This window comes from Mastigoproctus giganteus, chromosome 14 (assembly GCF_048544385.1).
Source record: "Mastigoproctus giganteus isolate SK-2022 chromosome 14, ASM4854438v1, whole genome shotgun sequence".
NCBI classification, from domain to species: Eukaryota; Metazoa; Arthropoda; class Arachnida; order Uropygi; family Thelyphonidae; genus Mastigoproctus; species Mastigoproctus giganteus.
The window spans coordinates 7,570,095-7,582,992 of record NC_143588.1 but is presented as its reverse complement, the minus strand read 5'-3'; the positions used below and the strand labels follow the sequence as shown (position 1 = coordinate 7,582,992).

The following is a 12,898-nucleotide window of genomic DNA, read 5'->3' as shown; positions in this document are numbered from 1 at the left end:
TCGCTGAATAACTCCTCATGTGTGAATGTTGATGCAAAATATTCATTTATTTTGTTAGCTACCTGAGCAGGATCATCAACAGTTGAACCATCGATATCAATTGGACCAATCTGATTCATCCCCTTCCTTCTAGAGTTTACATAAGTAAAGAATTCTTTGCTGTTTTTCTTTGCATTCTTTGCTGTTTTTCTTTGCATTCTTTGCCAGAGATTTCTCGTAATCTGCCTTCGCCTACCTAACCTCCTTTGTAACTTGGCTACAGATCAACTTATATCTGTCATAGGCTTCTGTCACATATTAATTTATATGCATCCCATGCATTTTTCTTCTCTGCCATATGTCTCATTAGTTCATCTGACATCCATTTAGGCCTAAACCTTGAACAATATTTCTTAGTTGGTATGTAAAGCCTAGTAGCTTCCAAGATAATTTCTTTGAATGTTTCCCATTTTGAATTTGCTGTTGGTAACATCATCAGTTGGTCCCACTGTATAGAATTTAAATACTGTCTCAGACCATCGTAGTCGCCTTTACGAAAGCAAAAAACCCTTCCCTTTACCCCTGATGGTAGTTGTTGTTGTTGTTTGTTTGTTTGATTTATTGGTGCAAGGGCTACTAAGGCCATAATGCACCTATTTCAATCTTATTCAGTACATGATTGTTTTATTAAATAAAAGGATTCAGATCAGTTGATATTTGTTTATAATTTTGGGGAAGGTAAAAACATCATTAATATCTTTTCGGTCTCCGAGAATCTGTTGTAAGGTAAGTTTATTAGAAGAATATAGATGTGAAGAGAAAGCTGTTTTTCGTTCTCTCAGATATAATGCTGATGGTAGTTACCTCTTTGAGTAAATCCCACTTCAGCAACTGTGATCACTGCCACCTAGTGGTTTCTTTATCTGCAAATTCTTAATGCGTGAAGAATCACTACTGATAATCAAATCAAGAGTATTACTCCTTCTAGTTGCCTCCCAAACATGCTGATATAGAAAACAATCATCCAATAAATCCACAAAAGCCTTGCTAGTGTGTGAGTGACCAACCCACAAATTCCAGTCAATATCTGGGAAATTAAAATCCCCCATTATAAGACTCTCTGATTTACTGGCTCACTCTATTTTCCTGTACAGTGTCTTATTATACTTATTAGAGTCATTAGGCCTATAGCACACTCCTACTCTCAATTTTGATCTCCCAATGCTTATGTCACACCAAACTGACTTCACACTGCACTGTCCAGCGATGTCGACTGGCTTCACTTCCTTGGGTTTTATATGTTTCTTAACTAATAGCATAACCCCTCCTCCCTTCCTATCCTTTCTGTACACATTGTACTCCCCAAATTCCAGTTGTGACACCACGTCTCTGATATCCCAACAATATCTGCCTTTGATGTTTTGAGCAATACCGCAAATTCATCAAATTTGTTTACCAAACTCCTATAACATAACAAGATATTACACGACAGAACAACACACTTACACTTTTTAGTAAAATTTCTGGCCTTCAGAGAGTTCTGTGTTACACAGAGTACACAATGGGGAGTTGGAGAAAACCCCTGGTACCGTTAGACCCAAAACACTTTTCATGATGCCCACCATAACCTCAAGGGACATCAATGTGATAAAAAGAAGATATTTGCACTTGCCTCACTTGTGACCAGTAGTATATGGTCCTTAAGGTGTATGATGAAAGAGATGGGGAGTAACTGGAGCTTTCTTCTGAAGACTAAACATGAGTTCCTCCACTTCAAGCCTTCAATAAACAAAGTGGTGGTATTGCACTGGTTGATGAGAGTCATCTACCACCTAATATTGCCTGATAACACAAAGGTGTGGGATTCTTCCATATTGTGTGGATGCCATACCTTGACCCTTGCTTACATTGGTTCTCACCTGGGTCACCTTCAGTATACTAGGTGCCATATTTCTGGACTTGCACACTGGGGTTACTAACAGCCCTACCCTTGTGAAGATGCATACATAGGGTTTGGTTTTTGCAGAACGACTGGACTTCACTGAAATTCGGTCCACTTGACTCGCATGTAACCTGAATATCAGTTCTATCATTGTTTTAGACTGCCAGTAGCAAGCCTAGCTTATCGTACCTGAGAGAATGTCTCTGACAGCCTTAAGGACCATATACTACTGGTCACAAGTGAGGCAAGTGCAAATATCTTCTTTTTATCACATGACTATTCAAAGAGTGTTCTGACATCACCTGTGGCATGACTTCTTCATTACAATGCATTTGTGAAATATATTTAGGACCACACACACACACAGTAGAATCTCATAAATCAAGTGTCCAAAGATTATTACTATTACTATTTTACAAACAATGAGAAATATAGCAATCCAAGCAAATTTTTGATTGAAGTGTCATTATGTTAAGTTCATAAGTGAAGATTATCCTACAACTTTCATACATTGTTACCTCAACCTTCAATTTCGCTGTTGCCATGACTGACAGCTGTCAGCATCAGATAACTATATGCTTCCTAAGTGTTCTTGGCCTGAGGATGCTTAGAAAGTCTTTTTTACTGAAGTGTACATTTCAAACAGAAACGCACACAGGGAAAAATGAGAAAGTGTGGACCTGCTTATGTGGATCGGAACCGTTGATCAGGCAAGATGATAGGGCCAATAGCAAATGACAGATTTTTTAAAAGTGTTCTTTTAAAGATTATGACCATAACCAAAGTATTCAGAGGTGATTTAGCTCCGATCCCTATTATCTCCATAGAGCAATACTCCCCAGCATTAAGTTAAAATTTTGGGATGTACTTGCCTAAGAAATAAAGGTTGCTGGATGGGATGGAGGTGATATGAGAAGTTGTTTTTTTTGGCTGAAACTGTAAAGCTTGCTTTCTTGCATCATTTGCCATGGTGAGTATGGGCTTGGCACACCCAGTGTCCTGAGCTGGATATCATCATTCTTCTCTTTCTTGGTGATTCCCTTCTACTTCTCTCTCTCTCTCTCTCTCAGGGTGACTCAGAATTTTTTCTTTTTTTGGCTGGTGCAGCCTCAGGCTTCCTTGCACCATATGGCTCATAATAATAAAAATAATAATTACTAATACTAAAAACTATATTGTTACCCTTTCAAAAGGAAGATGCATTTTAATAATATATATTAAGAATACTTTAGAGAATTTTTGTCATTATGAATTTGTTCCTCACAGTCAAAGACTGAACTGGGAATACTACAAAACAGTTATATGGTGACTGTGTGACTGGAGAAATTGGCTGTAAAAGTGGGCTTAAGGGAAATTGTTGCTTGCATCATAGCAATGCCGCTATGCAAATGAGCACTTTCCATTCAAGAATTTCTTGTGTATCACTCTATCACTGTAATTTCCCATCTGTCATACTGGATTTATCTCCCCAAGTTAAAAGCTCTCTTGATAGGTTTCAGATTTGCAATGACTGAAGAAATTAATCAGGACACAACACAGACAATTTCAAAATAATGCTATCAGAAATGCTTCCAGAAAGTTGCAAAAGCATTGGAATCAGTGTATACAATGTCGAGGAAAGTTTGAAAGAAAACTTCAAAATCTAAATAGCCAGTAAGTTGCCTTATTTCCCTGAAATTAATTCAGTCCCCCAAACTTTTTTTTTTTTTTATCACACCTCACATACACATAATACCCTGAAATTTTACTTGAAACATGGCACCCAAGATCCAAAACAAATTTTTCAAGCTCTCCATTAGGTATATGTAATCAGAAACTACATGTTATGTGAATCTTAAAAATAGTTAAGTGGGTGAAAAAAATTACTGTTATAAAATTCCCAAAAAATCAAAATCAAGGAAATGCTATGCTGCTATTACATACCTCTAGTAAAAAATCCCCTTTCTTAAGCCCTGCCATATCTGCTACACCTCCTCTATCTACATCATCAAGATACTGAAGACTAGGCCAATATTCAGTTGGCTGCCTTTCCATCAAAGGGCTGGTAGCTTTTGTAAAATAAAGATATGCAGTTATATATTAAATTTTATTTCATCAATTACTCCGAATTAACATACAAAAAATTAAAATCTAAGCTATATTCTCAAAAGTATTTTGAAAGTATCAGCATCCCCCTTACATAGGGTGGATGTCCAGAAAAGATGTGATCTTGCAAGGCCAAGAGCACTTATGAAGCATATAGTAATCTGATGCTGACAGCTGTCAGTCACTGAAACAGTGAAGTTGGAGGGTGAGGCAACAACATATGAAAGCTGTAGGATCCTCACTTATGAACTTAACATAATGACACTTCAATCAAAATTTTGCTTGGATTGCTATATTTCTCATTGTTTGTAAAATAGTATAGTAATATAGTAACAGTATTTGCCATATAGTGGAAGGAAGCTACAGCTTTTGCTGCATATAAAAAAAAACCAAGTAGATAAGATAAAATCTGGTATATATAGAGCTCTTGGAAAGTCACACTGCACACTGTATTTGGAAGCTGCTTTGAAAGTCTTTTTACTGAAGTATACATTGCAAACAGCAACTTATGCAGGTAAAAGATGAGAAAGTGTGGATCTGTTTATCTGTATTGAAACCATTGATCATAGGGACAATAACCCACAGAGCCACATCCCTTAGTTATATTTTTTGTGTGTAACATTTGTGGAATGAGTTAATATTGCAAAGCAAGTCAAGGCAACATGTTCCTCTTCAAGTATACAGCTTTCCAGGAGAAGTGGAGAAAAATAATGATTCCATATTTTTATAAATTTGTTGAATACATTCTCAGAATGGTCATGACTCATTAAAGATACAGGTAGATCCATATATTACTAATTTACTGAACAAAGATCCCTTTTTTTTTTTTTTTTTTTTTTAAGTTATAATGTTCAAATACTTTTAAGAGTATAACATATCTCAAAGAGAAAAATTAAAGCAGAGCAAAACAAATGTTTATTTGGTAACAAAGCATAATAACAACAAACACAGATGAGAGCAACAGCATAATTTTGTACATAGCAAAAGAGCCCAGTCTGCCACAAAGTTCCTTTTCTCTCAGATACTTATGCCTACTGGTGAGATGGTTCTTATGAAAAAGGGTGGAGGTGGATTTTAAAATATCTTCCATCCATCCATTTGTACTACAACATACAATTTGGACAAAGAAGGAAAAACAAAAATAAACACAAAGAGCAAGTTTTAGAAATGAATCAGACACAGGCTAGTATAGTGTAAGATAGATTACAATAATAAATGACACCAGGATGCTGATTAATTGAACACGGTTCATCCAAAATGCAAAGTATACAAAGTAATCAAGTAAGAGGCACATTGTTTCACGTATGTTCACTAGACATGTATATAAATTTATTTTGCCTTAGTTACAATTAATATTAGTTAGTAACAAAATTATGCAAGGAAGAAAACCTATTCAGCATCAGCAAGAAGAAGAATAAAAAAAGCTCTATCCACATTTACAATACCAGATAGAATTGTTCAGTTATTCCCTGCTAATAACAAATTTTTGTACAAATATCCTTCTACCATAATTTTCCAATTTAAATTTATGTCCACTTTTTTGTGTTGTCTGAGAAAAGAGTAAGATGCCATTAGTAAACTCAACCCATTTAAAGCATTAATAATTTGAATGGATTCAGTAAGCTCAATACTGATGGCATCCTTTAGCATCAGCATTAGTAGAGGCATTTGATGCAAGAAAGCAAGCTTATTCAGCATCAGCCATAAAAAAAAAAAAAAAAACCACTTCCACTTCACCCCTCTGTTCGTTCGAAATACCTGTCCAGCTGAGCCTTAAACTTATTTAGGCTATCAACTTCCACGACAAGGGATGGAAGTCTGTTCCACCAACCAACCACCCGCTGGCCAAAGGCAAATTTCCTCACGTCTATCCTACATCTGTCTTTCCTCAATTTGAATTTATGCCCTCTCAGGTGATTATTCTGAGCTAGAGGAAGAATCCCATCAGCATTGAGCATGCTCAAACCATTCAAGGCTTTATACACCTCTATCAGATCACCTCGCTGGTGCCTAGTCTCCAGACACTGTAATTTGCAAAACTTAAGCCTTTCTTCGTAAGAGCACCCCTTTGTTCCATTCACTAATCTTGTTGCCCTTTTCTGTACTCGTTCCAGCAGCTCTACATCCTTCTTGAAATGTGGCCTCCAGACCTGTATACAGTACTCTAGGTGTGGCCTGACCATTGCCTTATACAAGGGAATAATCACCTCCTTATCCCTGCTAGAAAAATTCCTATATATCATTGACAATACACCATGAGCTACTCTTGCAGCCCGTCTGCACTGCTCAGAGAACTTCATATCTGCCTGCACAACCACCCCCAGGTCCCTTTCATTCTCTACCACTGTCAGTGTAGTACCCACAGAGTTGATATGTTGCTCTGGGGTTGCTGTTTCCCATGTGTAGTACTTTACATTTGCCACCTCTCAGCCCATCTGCTCAACCTTTCCAGATCCTGTTGCAGCAGCATAGTGTCAGTAGTGTCCTTGACAACCCTGCCAACCTTTGTATCATCTGCAAACTTGGACATTAAGCTTGATATATCATCATCAATATCATTTATAAATACAGAAAACAATAATGGACCCAACACTGAGCCCTGGGGGACTCCACTAATAACATTAGTCCATCCACGATGAGCAGTGTCCATTGATTACCACTCTCTGTCTTCTCCCCCTCAACCACCCCCTTTATCCTTCCTCTTGCTCAGGCCACACACAAGGGACATAAATTCAAATTGAGGAATGATAGTTGCAGGAGAGATATATGGAAATTTTCCTTCAGCAGGTGGGTAAATGACTATTTGAGCAAACTTCCATCTGGTGTGTGGAAGTGGGTAGTTTTAATAAATTCAAGGAAGAACTAAAAAAAAAAAACTTAAAGAGGGATAGACAGGGACTTTCTTGCTTATGCTGTATAAATGACCTTCTTACATCATTTACCATTACTAATACTCCTCTGACAAGAGGAGTATTATAGGTCAGAGGAGTCTGCAATTAATCATTTAGACAACAAACATAACAGTTAGCTGTATTTAGCAGTCATGTGAGCTTGAACCACAGTGCCCCCAAACTGCACTCTTGAACTTGACAACTTAGCTATGTTTACAGAATTTAAGTCTTTCTCACACATGAAGGTATTAGAACGTATAATACTTAGCATGTGTTGAAGGCTGCGAAGACAGAAGGCATGGTTATGAGACTTGAATGGAAGTTTGTTTGTAATAGTATAGTTTGTAATTTTCAGGAAATATATGTGAAGAAAGTTGTTCCAGAGCAGAAGGGATAAATGATGAAGAGGAAAAGGTTTGTTCTGGATATTGGAAATGAATAGATGCTAACTGTCCTACTTTTGTAGGACAATCAGCATCCATTCACAGGGTGAGGTTTGTGGGCACTGCCCTACATGTGGAAACAATATTCCTTTTATGTTGCAGATTTGATATTTGTACAGCATGAGTAGTTTTGTAGAAGAAAACTAAGGTTTCTTGATGCAGAAGAAACGATATTTGTAATGTGCTTATGTCAAGAGTGAGCATAGAAGTCATGGGAATCACTGATAGGGGTATGTGACCCTGTCTAGAAATCCAAGTGTCACTGAAAACAAGCTAAGGGCAGAAAAACCTTTTTGAAAGGTATAAGACATGACTGAGTTTTAGAAGGATCAAAATTAACTAATGAAACTGGTGTTCTGTAATCATGTTTAGATCTGACAAGTGCTTCATATAATTTAAGTAAGATAAAAAGGTATGGTTCTCACATACTGAGATAGGATACGGAGAGGGGTCGTTATGATGTTTATCTTCCTTTGAAAACATAGCATCAGTTGTTTAATGTGCTCCAAAGTTTGTGATCACAAATGAATCCAAAAAAAAAAAAAAAAAAAAAAAACGTTATTTTTGAACTGAGATAGATTGTCCATTTAGCTGTAGAGTTGGGTCTGGGTGTGTAGGTTATATTTATGACAGAAATGGATGCATTTAGTTTTGTGAAAAGAGAATTGAAAACCATTATTCTTTGCCCACGTAATGACTTTATTGATGTATCTGTCTATCTGTCTGATTTCATGAAGCAAACATCTTTTCACTTGTTGAAAAATACACACTGCTGCCCATCACAAGCATGCAAGCCTAACAGTAGTGAACACTTACTATGACACTATCTATCCCATGGCACAATGAGTCAAGGGGAAAAAAAAAGAAGAAACAGAGAGAGAGAATTTAAAAAAAAAAAAAAAAGGGTTTAATGTGACAGTGCTAAGTTTGAAAGTACTTAATGTTTTTAGTATCTGAGAAACAGTTAAAGTAGTTGTGAGTAAAAAAAAAAAAGGTATAGTCTAATGACTTCATTCTGGTTTAGAATCAATAAGAGTATGCATGAGGATCAAAGGTAAGTTATAATAATATTTGCCTAGTTTGAAATGCTTGTTATTGATTTAAATCACAACTGAATAACATTATGGGCACTAACAAGTTAGAAACCATAATTTTTTACAGGTGGAAACAGTAAACCAAAAGCAGATTTTAATAGTACATGAACTTGTTTGCTAAAAGTGCCTTTCAACAAACATATGAATTTTCAAAGTTATCTATTAAAAAGATAAAATTAAACACATTACTTTCTTTTTGTTCGATTCCATTTTTTTTTTTTGAACAAATGGTTTTCTGCTGAAGTGGAACCTGTTAGATGAAGCAGGCATTTAACTGTTTAAGGACTGCATAATTAATCTAGATTGAGGAAGGATGGTTGTAGAATAGACGTGTGGAAGTTTGCCTTTAGCCAACAGGTGGCTGATTGTTAGAATAAGCTTCCATCCATTATTCAGTTTGAATATATTCAAGAAAGAATAGAAAAACTGTTGGAGGGGGATGGATAGGTTAAATTTTTTTTTTTTTTTTGGCTGATGCTGTTTAAGCTTGCTTTCTTGCATTATTTGCCTCTATTAATACTAATAGTTAGGAGTTGAAAATTCGAGAAATTTGTTATGACATGTTGGAAATTTGTTATGTGATGCATGTCAAAGAAGGTAAACTTACATGGAAAATGTGTTATTTAAATGAAAAATGAGTTATCTTTGATTCAATATTTTTGGAACGCCAGCACATATTTACACTTAACAGGGTGACATACTGGGAGATAAACTGAGAAATCTGGAATCTGATTATAGTGGTAAAGGGAAACCAAAGGTTAACTTGAAAATAAGGTTTAATAAGGAAATTAGAACAATCAGATTTTTTAAAAATTTATCTTTAACTAGCCTTTAACTTAATTTGAACATAAAAGGTTAACAAAATCCAGCATTGTTTGTTCCGGGATGATAGCTTTCTTTAAAAAAAAAGAAAAAAAAAAGGAAATATAGTACTGTTAACTTTGATAGTGAATCCTTTTCTAAATTTTAACGTGGCACACTCAAAACAATTTATTGAAGGGAACAAATGTTCAAAGCAGTATACCTGTTGATGTTGGTATGGATACAGATATATCTGATTCACAGATGTTATACTTTAATCCAGGATCTCTATCTCCTTCATTTTCAGGTGATAACCCTTAATTACCCAGTTAATGTTTTTCTTCTCCGAGACTGACAGCTTAAGGAAACTGTCAACTGGTCAGATAATGTATTACTACAGTGCTGCTGTACTACATTTCTGACTTCAGGGGAAGGCCTGATTATTTGTTATAGGCTCAGCTGTTCTCAGAGGACCAAACTCATACACTAAATCAAAAGAAGCATTGAGAACAGAGTTCATGCAAAAAAACTTGTCCAGTGTGCTACTTTCAGCATTCTCTTTGCAAAAAAGATCTTAGAAAAGCCGAGCAAAATTTTTAATTTGTTAAGTTTATTCTTTGAGAATGTGCTTATAACAAAAATGGGTCGGAAAACTGCTAGCTTGGGGGGAGACAAAGACCAATAGATTGACAGTAGCCACTGGCAGAGGTGAAAGAGATTCTTGCACTGCTTCTATTAGAATGAGCAGAAGCCTGAAAAACAAGATGCATGGTATTTCAGAGACTGCTGGGAGCCATTGCGGTACAAGTAAACACATGGGTTGTGTTAGGGTAGCTAAGAATAGAAACAGGTGCAGGTATACTTGCGTGTACACCAATGCTAGGAGTTTAGTAAATAAATTTAATGAATTTGAGGTATTGCTCAAAACATCAAAGGCAGATATTGTTGGGATATCAGAGACGTGGTGTCACACAGATATAAGGGATGCAGAACTGCAATTTGGGGAGTACAACGTCTACAGAAAGGATAGACAGGATAGGAAGGGGGGAGGAGTTATGCTATTAGTTAAGAAACACATAAAAACCAAGGAAGTGAAGCCAGTCGACATGGCTGGACAGTGCAGTTTTGAGTCAGTTTGGTGTGACATGAGCATTGGGAGATCAAAATTGAGAGTAGGAGTGTGCTATAGGCCTAATGACTCTGATGAGTATAATAAGGAACTGTACAGGGAAATAGAGTGGGCCAGTAAATCAGAGAGTCTTATAATGGGAGATTTTAATTTCCCAGATATTGACTGGAATTTGGGGGCTGGTTGCTCACACACTAGCAGGGCTTTTGTGGATTTATTGGATGATTGTTTTCTACATCAGCATGTTCGGGAGGCAACTAGAGGGAGTAATACTCTTGATTTGATTATCGGCAGTGATTCTTCATGCATTAAGAATCTGCAGATAAATGAACCACTAGGTGGCAGTGATCACAGTGTGCTGAAGTGGGATTTACTCAAAGAGGTAACTACAATTAGGGGTAAAGGGAAGGGTTATTGCTTCCGTAAAGGCGACTACGATGGACTGAGACAGTATTTAAATTCTATACAGTGGGACCAACTGATGATGTTACCAACAGCAAATTCAAAATGGGAAGCATTCAAAGAACTTATCTTGGAAGCTACTAGGCTTTACATACCAACTAAGAAATATTGTTCAAGGTTTAGGCCAAAATGGATGTCAGATGAACTAATGAGGCATATGGCAGAAAAGAAAAATGCATGGGATACTTACAAATTAACACATGACACAGAAGCCTAGGCAGGCGAAGGCAGATTACGAGAAATCTTTGGCAAGGGATGCAAAGAAAAACAGCAAAGAGTTCTTTACTTATGTAAACTCTAGAAGGAAGGGGATGAATCAGATTGGTCCACTTGATATTGATGGGTCAACTGTTGATGATCCTGCTCAGGTAGCTAACAAACTAAATGAATATTTTGCATTGACATTCACACATGAGGAGTTATTTAGCAAGGGGAATGCCAGAGGTGTATTCAACTCTAGCAGTAAGCTACAGAATCTTGAAATAACTGGGAGTAAAGTGGAGGAGAAACTGTTGAAGATAAACACAAGAAAGGCACCCGGGGTGGATGGGATCTATCCAGTTATATTAAAGGAGGCAGCAAAAGAAGTAAGCAAACCCTTAGCCATAATTATGAGAGCTCCCTTGGACTCAGGGGAAGTACCCATAGACTGGAAATGTGCAAATGTGACCCCAATTCACAAAGGAGGATCAAAGGCTGACACAAGTAATTATAGACCTGTGAGCTTAACTTCTATTCCAGGAAAATTAATGGAGGCACTGGTTAAAGAAGCACTGTAGGGTCATTTAGACAAGACTTCAGTTATAGCTCAGACACAGCATGGTTTTGTTAAGGGGAAGTCTTGCCTGACCAACTTGATTGGATACTATGATGCAGTCACAAAAGAACTGGATGCAGGGAATAATTTTGATATTATATACTTGGATCTTAGAAAGGCTTTTGATATTGGATCTTAGAAAAGCTTTTGATACTGTTGCACATGGAAGACTGCTACACAAACTGGAGCAGTGTGACATTGGAGGCAAATTGCTGCTATGGATAAAGGGGTGGTTGAGGGGGAGAAGACAGAGAGTGGTAATCAATGGACACTGCTCATCGTGGACTAATGTTATTAGTGGAGTCCCTCAGGGCTCAGTGTTGGGTCCATTATTGTTTTCTGTATTTATAAATGATATTGATGATGGTATATCTAGCTTAATGTCCAAGTTTGCAGACGATACAAAGGTTGGCAGGGTTGTCAAGGACACTACTGACACGATGCTGCTGCAACAGGATCTGGAAAGGTTGAGCAGATGGGCTGAGAGGTGGCAAATGAAGTTTAACATTGACAAATGTAAAGTACTACACATGGGAAACAGCAACCCCAGAGTAACGTATCAACTCTGTGGTACTACACTGACAGTGGTAGAGAATGAAAGGGACTTGGGGGTGGTTGTGCAGGCAGATATGAAGTTCTCTGAGCAGTGCAGACGGGCTGCAAGAGTAGCTCATGGAGTATTGTCAATGATATACAGGAATTTTTCCAGCAGGGATAAGGAGGTGATTATTCCATTGTATAAGGCAATGGTCAGGCCACACCTAGAGTACTGTATACAGGTCTGGAGACCTCATTTCAAGAAGGATGTAGAGCTGCTGGAACGAGTACAGAGAAGGGCAACAAGAATAGTGAATGGAACAAAGGGGTGCTCTTACGAAGAAAGGCTTAAGTTTTGCAAATTACAGTGTCTGGAGACTAGGCACCAGCGAGGTGATCTGATAGAGGTGTATAAAGCCTTGAATGGTTTAAGCATGCTCAATGCTGATGGGATTCTTCCTCTAGCTCAGAAAAATCACCTGAGAGGGCATAAATTCAAATCGAGGAAAGACAGATGTAGGATAGACGTGCAGAAATTTGCCTTTAGCCAGCGGGTGGTTGGTTGGTGGAACAGACTTCCATCCCTTGTGGTGGAGGTTGATAGCCTAAATAAGTTTAAGGCTCGGCTGGACAGGTATTTCGAACGAACAGAGGGGTGAAGTGGAAAGTGGTTATTTTTTATTTATTTTACTTAAATTTTTTTGGCTGATGCTGCATA

At 37.4% G+C, this 12,898-nt stretch overlaps 1 protein-coding gene across 1 annotated transcript in view; it reads right to left on the bottom strand.

Moving 5' to 3' along the window:
* Positions 1-12,898, bottom strand: part of LOC150074965 (uncharacterized) — a 658,991-nt gene that overhangs the window by 71,849 nt on the left and 574,244 nt on the right. The window contains exon 14 of the mRNA XM_090389013.1: positions 3,845-3,969. Within this exon, the coding sequence (XP_090245139.1) occupies positions 3,845-3,969 (125 nt within the window). The remainder of the gene's footprint in view (positions 1-3,844; positions 3,970-12,898) is intronic.